Source organism: Cynocephalus volans, chromosome 7 (genome assembly GCF_027409185.1).
Source record: "Cynocephalus volans isolate mCynVol1 chromosome 7, mCynVol1.pri, whole genome shotgun sequence".
In the NCBI taxonomy this organism is placed as follows: Eukaryota; Metazoa; Chordata; class Mammalia; order Dermoptera; family Cynocephalidae; genus Cynocephalus; species Cynocephalus volans.
In genome coordinates, this window is record NC_084466.1 from 63,675,284 (window position 1) to 63,689,111 (window position 13,828).

General features: G+C 33.1%; 1 protein-coding gene across 6 annotated transcripts in view; it reads right to left on the minus strand.

The window, feature by feature from the left end:
* Nucleotides 1-523: 523 nt before the first annotated feature.
* Nucleotides 524-13,828, minus strand: part of ZC3H13 (zinc finger CCCH-type containing 13) — a 91,635-nt gene continuing 78,330 nt past the window's right edge. For 4 of the 6 annotated variants that reach the window (XM_063102151.1, XM_063102154.1, XM_063102153.1 and 1 more), the window contains 6 exons: nucleotides 12,447-13,664; nucleotides 11,228-11,740; nucleotides 8,657-8,809; nucleotides 7,185-7,385; nucleotides 3,769-3,932; nucleotides 524-1,335 (listed from right to left, as the gene is read on the minus strand). In XM_063102151.1, the coding sequence (XP_062958221.1) occupies nucleotides 1,165-1,335; nucleotides 3,769-3,932; nucleotides 7,185-7,385; nucleotides 8,657-8,809; nucleotides 11,228-11,740; nucleotides 12,447-13,664 (2,420 nt within the window). In that variant the 3' untranslated portion in view covers nucleotides 524-1,164. The remainder of the gene's footprint in view (nucleotides 1,336-3,768; nucleotides 3,933-7,184; nucleotides 7,386-8,656; nucleotides 8,810-11,227; nucleotides 11,741-12,446; nucleotides 13,665-13,828) is intronic. The other 2 variants (XM_063102155.1, XM_063102152.1) reach the window with 1 other exon arrangement.

Below are 13,828 nucleotides of genomic sequence, written 5' to 3' on the forward strand. Positions count from 1 at the left end.
ATACAGGCTTCCAATTTTAACAAAAACCTGTGAGGACACAATCAAATTACAATTTTGATTGTTTTCCTTTATTATTATTACTGTCTGCCCACAAATTCTGCAGCTTGCAGTCCATTTCAATTCCTTTTAAGAGTCCACTTCATGAGTTAAACATGTACATACAGAACAAAGCAGGTACACTGTAATTTTTAAAAAGTAAATCTGTTTTACATAGTAAGGCTGGAGGCAGTTTAATATAATCAAAAGTTGCAGTGCTGAAAAATATGGTAGGATTTTAAACCGTGGATTACATAGGTTTATTAACTCTTTGCTTCAAGTATTAATGAACTATATTTGAAATACGGTCTCACCTCTTATCCCACTACAGCTGTCCAATAATAAGGACACAAGCAGTAAAATATTTGAAACATGAAACATGTTATGTTGATGACATGTTTCAGAAAATAAAGAATATTGAAGAAGAGCAAAGTAAATCTAGAACAAGGGAAGGTACATTTATTAAAAATAAAAATAGTACAGTCTCTGATAAACAAACAAAAATTTAGAATCCAAGGACATCCAATATATACTGTAACAATGCATGCATATTTAAAAATCAAATACCCATGAAGTAATTCTTATAGAACTTTCAAAAGGAAAAAAAAATATGGTGGCTCCATCCTGCTGGAGATCTGGGTACAACATACCATGCTAGACCAGCATTCCCTTTCAAATGTTCTGTACAACATGGTGGTGCACAACGTGTGCAATTACTTTGACGAATGCACTGTTTCTGAATAAAATTGTAGTTTCTGTACAGGTGATCCACAACATTAATCAGTGGCTCTGTTTCATAAAAAATATTCATAGGCTGGAAGAGCACTGACAACAGTTTTCCAAAATCTTCAGTTTTAACAAAAGGTACAGAATAAACTCCTAAATCTAGATGCTTTCACATTATTCTGCATGAGTATCAAGTACTGTGTAAAAACTAATGTGAAATCTGAAGTTAGCCAAAACTAATGTCTCTAAAGATCAAAGTTCTTCTTCACTCTTTTAGCATGGCTGATAAATCTTTTCTGTCTTTGTCACTAATAATGCCTGTCAAATCAAAGAACTTTGAAAAGGAATATGTACTGCTGCTGAAGGAAGATAGTACCAAAAATGTCATACTGAACTTCAGTTTTAAGACACACAGAGTTCCTGTTGGATACTGGACTGTGCAAGTTTATTATCTTCAGTCTTTTCATGTCCTGGAACATGGCAAGTAGTCTTCCGCTTAAATAACCGAAGACTCAATCGTAATAATTCATTGTCTACCACTGGAGCATTCGTGTAAGCTTGTTTTACAGTACCCTATTTGGAGAAAACAAATTAAAAAGACATACATTATTAGTTGACAGTGGGAAGGACAGGCAGGTTAATTTCTATCTAAAATATCAGTTATGAGAATACTTAACTTCAAATGGATATTAACTTAGCTTTATTGGATTTAAAGGCAAAATTAGAAAACATTTTCAGGCTCAAGGAATCTTAGAAAGAAAGAAAGCTTTACAGGGTTCCTAGTCTAACCTCTTGCTTAAAGTAGAAATTCTCTCAATAATTCCTAATAGGTAATCAACCAGTTTTTACTTCATCATTTCTAATGATAAAAAAACAAAAAACACACTGCACATTGTATTGTTGAATGGCACTATTTATTCCACGTGATGAAATAAAATTTATTCTATGGAGCCGTACTTGAATTCAATCTTACTTTTACTTTTATCTGACAATCCTTCAATTCTATGAAGAGAAGTGTTACAACTTCCTTCCTCACATTTTTTTTTTTCTTTTGCAAGCCAAACATTCTACATTACTTACTGGTCTGTTAATATCCCATAAAATGTGTGTTCTAGAACTAAGTAAATTCTTTAGAAGACAACTGATCATGCAGATTGAGGGGTCTTCAAAAAGTTCATGAAAAGATTCCTATTACCTTTTAATTCTGTTTTCCATGAGCTTTTTGAAGTCCTCTCATATACTGAGGAATACCACCTCTCCTGTGCAAAAATGTGTTTTCTTTTTTTCTATGTCAGTGTGGCTTAGGAGATTATCAATTTTATTCATCTCTTCAAAGAACCAGCTTTAGGTTTCACTAATTTTCTCTAACGTTTTACTATTTTCAATTTCATTGATTTCTGTTCTCTATTATTTCCTTCCTTCTGCCTGCTACAGCTTATGTACATTCCTTTAATATTATAATATTAAAATGAAATTTAAACATTTAAAGTACTAAGTGTTCTCTTAGTATCCTTCCCCTATTTCTTCTAATATGTACTATAATTTATATACTTTAAAAATCATTCTCCTAAATAGAGATGATGCCAGTATATGGGTTCAATCGTTTTCTACTTTTTGTCATCTGATAAGAGTCTACCATTTATCTCAATGAACGATCCTAGTCTGATGAGATTGGATGTGTTCAGAATGGTATGGCTATAGATGAATGATCCTATTCTGTACTTTTCTTTTACAGTCATATGAAATTTAAAAGTTTTTAATTGTTTATCATAGTATTTTTCATGAGGCTCTAGCATCTGAAATTACTTTTCTTTAGCTGTGTACTTTTCTTTCAGCTTGTGGGCTGATATTTTAACACTGAGTATTCAGAAAGTTTGCAATGCTTTCTTTAAATGGATCATTTAAGACATTTATAATGTGCCATTAAAACTTTATAATGTGTCATATGCTGTGTTAATGGTCTGTTCCTTGTATTGAAGGATTTTAAGGTTCTGAACAATGGTTCTTAATGAGAAATTTGCAAAGTTTTTCTCAGTTGTCACAAATTTTAAGGGGCACTATGGCATATCAAAGGAGGAACCAGGGAATGTTACAAAAATATTTTTTATAAAAAGGGGACAGGATTCTGATGAGATTGCAAACCATACAGTATTTCTCAATTGGGATTTCTTATCTGAACCAAAATGACTTAAATGATTATTTTTCAACTTAATACTAAAGATGATGGTAACTGGCACCATTCTAGATACCTAGGAGAGAAGATAATTCATTACAATACATATGCTTACAGTACTGGGGCTTAATCTCTGAGAGAGACGTCCATTTGAGAAAGGCCGAAAGGAGAGATGGGCAACTATGCAATAGAATAAAGAAAGTAAGTGCATAGTGAAATGAGAGCAACCAAAAAGAATGACTGTAACAACTCTGTCAAGAGTAATTTTGAGCCAGGCCTTTAAGCAGGAAGAACTTGCTGATTATACAGTCAAGACTTTATTTTTTTAAAGTCTATTATTCCTTATATGTGTTTCCATTTTAATCTTTGGAAATGAGTTCATCCTTCTCTTTTTTTATAAATTTAATACAATCTCCTATCAGAGTATTTTTCTTTAATATTCTCTTCTTTAGCAATATTATATATCCAAAGATAATTCTATGTTTTCTTAACTGCCCCCAAGTAAAAAGATAATAAGTCAATATTTCTTTAATGTTTTAGGACCAACTCTTTTGTCATACTACTCATGCCCATCACACCCATGCCCAAAATAGATTCCAGTTTTCTAACTTGAAAATCCTAAGATGTTTTCAATTTTTCATCATCGGATTTCTTCTAAGTCTAAACTAATTTCTATTTCTCTTACTTTTCAATTCCCTTTATTCTTTTCAAGTAAATTCTTACATATAATCATTTTCACTTATTTCCCTCTCTTCCAACTTGGTATGTTCTCATAAACACTATTCCTATGAAGGGTCCTTCACTTTGCAGTTTTTCCAAGGAAATAACAATACCTTCTCATTTTTAACAAGTTGCTTTCGGATTGCAGAATCCCGTCTGAAGCATAATGCTTTACAACATGGTCCAAGATTACTAAGAAGACTTGCTCTTTCTTCTTTTCGTAGTAATGCAGCCATGTTAAGAGCTCCCAATTCATGTTCAAAAAGACTGTCTGCATCTTTCAATAAAAATAAACATGCATTAAGTTTTCCTAAAACAGGAAAGTGTTACCAAGTGCTTAATTGAATATTCCACAAAGTCTATCAAATTTAACAACATTGGTGAAAATTATTTCATATTAAAGGCAATATATTCTCTGTGAAGAGCCTTCAACAGTAGTTATGGTGATAGTTTCAAACAAAAATAAATATCCTGATAGAAACTTTAAATTTGTTTAAGATATTTTTTAAAAAGCAGGCTTGGGAGAGAAAATTTAGACATTGATTACCGACTATGACTGAGAAGAAAAGTTCAAGCTAAGAATCACTGAAGTCAAATTCAATATATTGCGTACTATCAACTACTAATTAAAGTTCTAGATTTCAGGACTTTATTATATCAAGATTTAAATATAATAGTAATATTCAAGATTGTGACCTCTACAAAAATCAGTTAAGTTAGGAAAGTAATGAGGTGTCAGTAAGGCAAGGTGCAAATTTTGTCCTAGATTTGGTTACTATAAAAACCTGGTACAATGGATTAAACTAAAATCACTGTAAGTCACAATACGCAAGGCAGGGAAAAAACACTTAAAACTTAATAAAAATAGAAGAATTAAGAAAGGATTTGAAAAAAAATAAAAAGGTTAGGTTGAAAATAGGCAAAAAGGAAGTAAAAATAACAGAATAGGGCCAGTCAGTAATCCAAATAAATAACTCTAAGAGTCGACCAAGAGTACCAGGTCCTGCCTCTATTCATGCAACAGGTTACTGTCAGAGTCTGCAAAAGAAAGCAGTAAATAACACCTAGGTAAAAACAAAACAGACATATTAGATTGAGAATGAATGAAACTGCATTACATAGTTCAACTTAATTTTCTGAGCTGCAAAGCATAAATAGATTACACATTTAACAAGAAACTAGTCTCATGTGATATACCTAGTCAATAGGTTATATACTTGTCAACAGGTATATAACATCAGAAAAGTGTAAATAAATACAAAGAAAAACTGAAACTAGTTCCCAAACTCTGGAGTCTATCAGAATCAACTTAGGAACTTTTAAAAATATATTCTTTGGGTTCTACCACTAGACCTATTGGATCAGAATCTCCATAACTGGACCAGGATAGCTTAAGGAAAAAAAAAAGGCTGTTCCTCAGATGATTCAGACATATCAAAGTTCTAGCCAACCAATGACATAGTTATATATGCATACAACTTAAAACAAATACAAAAACATTAACTACCATTCCACTATAAATACAAATATAGAAGAATTAGCCCATGCCCTCTTATACGTTGCTCATTAGGATAAATTTCTTTTTATTGGCATCCTTATTTTTCGCTTTCACAAGAGCAGAATACCAAACAAACACTTGCAAATCTCCTTAGAGAATATAATATGGCTAAACTCTCAGTCTCTTCATAATTTTGAAATGACTAGCACCAAATTATACAAGAGACAGACTAGACTAAACACATACTTAAAAGCAAGTAAAACAAAGGAACCAAAATTACTGGGAAAGTTTAGCTCAACAGAACTTAACTATATTGCAAGTAGAAAACCTAGACAAAAGCAATTTCAATTTCAGTACACACGCCAAGTTTTCTGTTTTAAGCCTTAGTTTTTTTTTGTTTTTTTTTTTTAAATAATATATGTGGCGAGGGTATACTCTCTTCAGTGTTGGGGCACTGAAATAGACCAAATGGAACAGAAAAACCAGTATCAATTATTTCACAAATATTTACTGAATACCTACTATGTGTCAGGCAATGTTCTAGGCAACAGCATAATTAGTAAGAATAGGCAATCAGACATTGGGTACAGCACTAAACAAAACAAAGTCCCATTCCTCATAAAATATATTCAGCATCGTATATCAGTTCTGTGATATAACCACCATAGCAGCAAAAAAGGGGGGGGAAGTCTGATTGCTAAGCAACAAACTCCCCTTTACATTGTGTATTTTCATTGTTTAGGTTAAGACATCATTAAATAAGGGCCAAATTGTATTTCATAGCAAAATTAAACAAGATTTTAGCTTTTAATGCCATTAGCAAAAGTCACAGGAGCAAATAGCTTTAGAGGTTGATAAGATCTCAGGGGTTTTATTCCATCACTTTACAAATTAAATTAAGGCTCACAGGAGTTACTTGCTTAAGGCCACATAACCAATCAAACAAGAAAGAAAAGTTCATTTTTCAGGTTAATATGTGTTCACAATTGCAATTTACATATATTTCATACACATACACTCTATGTTTGTTGGACCATGTTAAAATCAAGAATTTCACTGCTTATGCTAATAGGTTTGAAAGGAAGAACATGGATTCATGAAACTCATAAAACAATTCTTTTTCAATTTTATATTAGTAAAAAACTTAATTCTTTTAATTAGACTTTAACTCTGAGATATGACATAGAATTGTTAAATAATGTTGCTTTCACCCTTAACCTCCTTTTCCTTTTTTTAAACACCCACTCCCCCTCTCCATTAATAAAACTATTAATAGGCTGCAAAATAAATTAAAGTTGATACTAGATAAGAGAAATAGCTAAAAACCCAGAATCCATAAACTAATTAAAGTACTCTGGAATAATTAAAAATGTGGCAGTAAAGTCAAAAATCAATGTGATAAATATTTTCAAACTAAATAGTAACAGTTAATATCTATTAAATGTTATTACACACCAGGAACTGTTCTAAGTGTTTTACTTGTACTAACTCATTTGTTTATCATAACAACCATTGGAAGTTGGTGGTGTAATTATTCCCAGCTTATATAATGACACATAGATTAAATAACAGACCATCTGGCCCTACAGATCAAGCTCTTAGCCACTTTGTTAAAGGCTCAACCTAGACATCTACATTTGGATAGAATTCTCCATATCTCAGGGAAAAGGGTTGCCAAGATACCTAATTTGCTTAGATATGAAAAATATCTGTCTATTTTTCCGGGCTCTGCTTCATTTAGACCTGGGTAAACCATCAAGCACTTTGACATTTGAACTTATTTGTTTAAAAGTAATTTGGATACAGAAAGTTCACTACATTATTTTTGCAACTTTTCTATGGGATTAAATTTTTCCCAAAATAAATTTTAAAAAGGAATTTTGACCATGAGGATTAAATAATGAATATAAATTAATTCCTTAATAAATAGTTCCTATAGTGTAAGTGCTACATGAGAACAGAACAGAATCCTTTTCAAAGGTATCTTAATGGTTATAGCAGATATTTTAAGTTAAAGTATAATGAAATTACCTTTTGGTTTTTCTAAAAGTCTCCGACATGTTTCTTTGACTTTGGTAAAGAGTTCAGAACCTGCCAACTTTTTAGAAATTCCAACTCTCAGCAATACAGCTCCAGGTGTGAATTTTAAGAGTGCAGCCCCAGGCTCTCGTGGTTCTTTTGGATGCTTTGGCATAAGACCAGACCAATCCACATCTATCACATCTAATGGATCTGTAAAAAGTCAAAGAATAGGATTTTTTTATACCAAGAAATAGCAGTCTTGTTGTCTACACAGAAATATAAATCAAGCAAACACAGAAAACATTAAATGACAAGTACTTTAAACCAAAAATGTCCTATTTTAAAAATGAAAGTTTTCCTATAAACTAATATTTAGAATCAAAGGACGCTTACAAATAAAAAAAAAATCACAAAAGAAAACAGGCAAGTTAACCCACACCTACAAATAACTCATTTAAATTACATGGGCGATCCTCAATGAAAGAATTCCATTATTTCACCAAGATTAGGTCTGATGTTTTGAAATTTGGTACTAGAATCCTTTCAAGGATTATATATAGGAGTATATTTAGTTTGCATGCATGCACACATATATACATTTTAATTTTTAAGAACAATTCATTATAAAATTCCTTTAAGAATCAGACAGTGACTACCATATTAATACTGAGAATTAATAATCCATCCATTTAGAAGGAACAGTTGAAGAAGTAATGCTCTACTTAGAAATACCTAATACCAGAAAATAATGAAGATAGCAACCATACATACCTTCTACATTAGTAGATAAAATTGTAAAATATAAAAACAAATTAAATCAAAGTAAAAATTTAATATTTTACATTCCCAAAGAACTTTACTATGATTAAAAAAATGAAAATAAAAACAAACAAACAAAAAACCCTGTTAGTAACTATCAGAAACTAATTGTGATGATTTAACAGGAATGTCAAGGGATAGATATATGCATCATGGTATAATTACTACAGTGAGCTATCGCAATGTACAAAGTACTATAAATCAGAATAATTACTGAATTTAGAAAACTGATAGCAAGAGGTATATAAATAATGTTCAAATATAATTTCAACTATTGTAAATTTTTGTTTAAAAAGTTGGTTTGTAGTACCACATTTGTGAAGCTCTGTATCATATACCTACCATGTAGAACACTGCTAGGCAATCAATATTTGGTTAGATTCCAGGTCACATAATATGAATCTTAAACTCTGGAAAGGAAATCTTAAAATTTTGCTATTTTAAATGAGGTCTTTTCTAATTCAAATACAAAGTCTACTTAAAAATGAGTAGATGTACAGACTATAATTTACATTTTACTGGCCTTTCAACCTTAATTAAAATATAGAGGGGAAAATCCTAAGGGTCTCATATCAATTCTGACAGCTCAAAAAGGAATAAAGAATACTTTAATACTATAAATCAGATAATTTTTATGTTCAACCACCTCTGCGAATGATTACCTGGCATCTTTTCCTCATCCTGTTGGTCCTCCCTCTTTTCTGCATCACCTGCCAGAATTTCATCTAGTTCATCATCACTGATTGGCTCGTATCCTTCTCCAGCACCAGAGCCTAATGAATGTGTATCGTCTAACTTGGATTCATCATCTCCTGCTAAATAGACAAATTAATTCCAAGTCAAAGACAGTATTAAAGGAAAGCAATGTGCAAGTCCAACCAAAAGGTAGAGACTGTGCACACTAAAATAATGTGAAAAGCATTTTTTTCATCAGAAAACTACACTTCTTAATTATTGAACACTTGATAATATCAAAAGAAAAGTGAAAAATAAAATTTAGTAAGGAAATTTGATTTTCATGGCAAGAATACAATATGGATAGCAATATCAGAACAGGTTAGAAAATTACAATTAAAATGAGAAATAAAAACTACCACTAACATATTAATGTTGATTGTGTATTTTGTGATAGTTTTTGACAATAAAACTTTAACACTGAGACAAATCCACTAAGTTCAAAAGGTTGCAGGAATTCCTTTACCTAAATACTCACAAACTCATTAATTTAAAAAAATCTTGGAAACTTATTTTAATTCTCTCCCTATCTCCCAATTCCTCTTCCCTATCCCAATGTTTTCCTTTAATTAGTGGATACAAGTTTTAGAAGAATGCTGTAATACAATTTAAAGATATTTTTGTTAGTACCACTAGTGGACATTCTATTTCTTTATTTTACCAACTTTTCTCAACATCTAGGCTAAACTTTATTTCCTGGTGAGTTAGTTGTGATCTTGATCCTAAAATTACACAGTATGTTTAAAATTTCTAATTGCTAGCTATCCATGGACATCGCTGAGTCTACAACGCTAGTTTTCAAAATGCAACAGTATATTTTACGGGTATGAATTTGCAGTAAATAATACCTAAGAAGCCATGAGATGTTTCTAGTCATTCTAATAATTTTCCAGATTTGATAATAATCTCCCCATATCCTCACCAATTCACCTTTAAGGTAACTAATTTTAGTAATTTTGTCATACAAATATACATTTAAACATAAATGCACATAATAGGATTTTTAATTTTTCAAGCTTTTCCAACTCATTTTCTTATTTTAAGTGAATATAATCTTTATATCACATAGCAGGTGATTCACCTATAAATTTCTATGATATATTATCTGTGATCACAGCTAGCAAATGATATATTTTAGGAATGAAGCAAGTCATACTGCCATTAGAACCATGCCTCATGATTTGATGTTACTTATACTCAAAATATAATGTGAAGAAAGTTTAAGTAGAAATGTTTTTGTCAAGTCAAATAGGAAAAATACATAGCAGATGACATACTGGGATATCTAATCAGAAAATCAAGAGATGTAAGGATCCACTTTTAAAAGCAGTAGATTTTACTATGGACCCAATGCTAAAATATGGCAAATAAAAAGAATAATAAAACATTACTGCTTATATACTAAGTATCTCAGAAGGTTCTTGGGGGCTTGACATGGAGAGATTATGTCAGAACAATGATTTAAGTACTGACAGCAGAACCGGACAGAATTTCCAGGAGAATTCTCAGGGGAGCCATCCCTGCTGTTAATCTAAGGCTACAATTCACCAAGGAATAAGATGTGGGGGCATGTATGTTCAGGCAGAACATAGCTTCATTCATCAGTCATTTACTGTGTTGTCATTACAGTCTTGATGACAAAGAATAAAAATCTTTAGTCCCTAACAAAAGGGTACAGTACAGTGGGGAGAAAATCATGGAAAAATAATTATAGTACAGTGCGGGGGATGCTATAAGAGATGTACAAGCGAGATGCCATGGGAATTTGAAAGAGTAAGTGCCTTTAGCAGAAAAGGCTTCACAGAGGAAATAATGCATAAATTAGGACTTAAAGTTTGAGTAAAAAGGAGAAGATAAAAGGGAAAAGTCTATTATGTGATGGAAAGAGCAGGTAAAAAGAAGGGCTAGAGAATGGAAAGGCTTGAGTCAGTTTGTCTAGTAGACTGGGGGTGAAGGGTGGAGAGCAGAGGCAGTGGAGAGTAGGTTCCACACAGTCAAGGCTGGCTCTGAATGGGTCAGAGTTGATGTGGACGTCTCTGCACTCCTATTCTAGGAGTAGGGAGTGTCAGCAGGATTCTATAGTCAACTTGTCATTAAATACAGTTTCAGATATTGTTATTTCATATATTTGATTCCAACTGGCCCAGAAAACAGGGACCACTAATAGTCATTTGAATCCCTTATTGAGTTGTTTTTGTGACTTTAAAACACCTAACAAAAGGAAGTGATAGTTATTCTTTAACATCTATAGACACTGCATCTATGTAGTATTTTCTTTCATTTAGCCTTATTTGAACCAAATCTGCCTTGATGGTATTACTGAGGGGAACAAATTTTTCTTAAATATCATAGGGCTTTTGCTTCTGAAATCTATTTCCCCTATAAAAGAATGTCGTCAATTTGCCTATTAGTGGATGACCTTTCAAAAGAAAATATGTTTCCCATGAAATTTGAAAAGGAATGGAGCAGTAAAACCGACAGAAGGATGAGGCACTCACCTTCCATACTCTCAGTTCTCTCAGATTTGTTTATATCTTCAAATCCCTGCACAGATCCCAGATCTTTATCCATTCTTTCTTTATCCAAAGCTACAGAGTCTCGGGAAGTGCCTTCTAGGTCTCTTTCAAGTTCACTCTCCAGTTTTGCTTCACTGCGTTTCACTGACTCTATTTGAGAACTCTCAAAAGTTCTGTCTCTGTCCCTGTCCCTTTCCATAGAATCAGGAATTAGTCTCTCTCTTTCCCTGTCCAAATCTCTCCTTTTGTCTCGTTCTCTCTCTCGTTCCCGCAATCTATCTCGATCTCTGTTTCGTGGCCAATCTTTATCAGCGTCTCGGTCCCACTCTCTCTGCCTTGACTCTCTCCTCTCTCTCTCCCGCTCTCTATCATGCTCATAGCGATCTCGTTCTTGAAGCCTATCTCTGCTATCAAATGACCCTGATCTTGAATGGACCTGTCGATCTGACTCAGGAGAACTTCTTCTTGAACTATGGCTTCTTGAATCCTGGCGATCTAAAATAAATACGCCATATACAAAGAGTTAACACACGACAAAAAAGAAACAAAAAACTTCATTTGAGTTCTTTAAAACTTATAACTCATCTTTTTCAATATTCTACATATTTTTCTATATTCTCTCTCTCTATTCTCTATATTTCTATATGTGACATACATATTTCTATATACATATCCAAAGAACTCATTTTAAGGAAAAATTCATCTCTCTCAACTGAAGTGCTAATTAAAATATGTAAAAAAAAAAATGCCTTCTTGTCCATTTCTACTATAACCACAAAATATCTTCAAAGAAATAAGTACATAAAATGGTTAGGCATTAATAGAATTTGATCTCTCCTTCTTCCCTATCTTATTTTCTGTGGTCAAAAGAGGCAGCATTGGCTGCAGGAAGAATTGCAGAAAGGTTAAAATTGTAGGCATTTATAAGGGACGTGAATATATAAGCCCTTTCACCAAAATATACCACTAAAGTCCTGATATTAAATTGATTAACACTATTAAATGTACCTCTATTATAATGTTGGTATTAAAGTAATAACAGGTGACATTCTAATGGGACAGCTAAGCTTTTTTTTTTTAAGTTCCATAAAATTTGAGGCAGCATATAATATAAAGTAACCAGTTTAGTATTAAATTAATAATTTGTATAAAATATACTAACACAGGTAACACAGACTAGATTATAATTCAATTTTATTACCTGAAGAAGTACTTCGACTGGGTTCTCCACGCTTTAACTGATCAATCCTAGATTTTCTTTCTCCTGTCATTTCCAGGCTTTTTGTTTTTTCTCTATCTCGTGAGCCACTATGCAGTACCCTCTTTCGACCAGTTTGGTCATCCCCACTTCGATGGGCAGAATCATTGGATGGGGAGCGTAGACGACCAGATGTATAACTACGATTACTCCGATTGCTCCCAAGGCTGCTACTCCTCTTTTGATCCACTGGCTTGCGATGTGGTGCATCTTCTATAGTAACATGAGGTGTCTCTACTTTCTCCATTCGTGTTCTGTGGCATTTTCTATGTGAGTCTTCATTGGCAAAAGTGGTACTGGTGGTATTGGTGAGGGTGGCAGAAGCAGAAATGGTGGTGGCAGATGTGCTGAAGGAGGTGGCTGCAGCAGTAGTGGCAAGATTAGCAGGGGCAGTTGTAGCAGTGGCAGTAGCCACAGGAGGCGGAGGAGGAAGAAGAGATGATAGAGGAGAAGGGGTACTACCAGGAGTAGCAGCAGTGGCAGCATGCTCTGGTTCTGTCACTTCTGTACGGTCAGGCACATCCTCATCAGACCAGTCACTGAATGCTGTATCTTCTTTTTTCTGAAGATCCTCTAGGGTGCCATCTTTATCATTGGAAATTTCAATCAATTCCTCTTTAGAGGTTATAGGGGGAGTCCGCGGGCCTCTTTTCTTCTTACTTTGCTGGGCTATTTCTTCATCAGAAATATCAGAATCACCTTTGGATCTTTTACGTTTTTTTTCAACACTTTTCTTCTTCTGTCCTTTTTTTGGTGAAAATACTTGACCATCTTCAGATGTTGTCTCTATGCTACCCCTCTCTATTCCAACATCATCCTCTTTCTTTTTCTTAATAGGTTTCTTTTGAATTTTTGCTTTTTTCTTGCTTTCATCATGAGCTCGATCAGATGTATCTCGGTCTTCAGACTGGTGGTGTCCTATAATGTCTTGTGCACGTGTTCTTGAGCTTTCCATAATTTCTGTCTGTTCTCTCTGTTTATCTACAGAAGAAACTTTCTCTTTGAGTTCTTGCTCTTCATAGCGCCTTGAATTCTCTTTTCTTTCTGGTTTACGATCCTCCTCCTTCCATCTACCTGGCCTATCTTCTGTAAGGTGTGATGGACTGAGAGAACGAGATTCTTGAGGTCGTACAACCTGGCTCAAGAGTCTGTGTTTTTCATCTACAAAAAAAGATAAAAGTAATGACATGTTCACCAGGTTAATAAGCATTGCACATTACATATAAATAATAATAAGCCAATCTCTCATTTTCCATTTTAAAACTTTTCAAATAGTAATAATATTAGAAAAAATAAAACTATAGCTTTATGGCTTAACTATAATA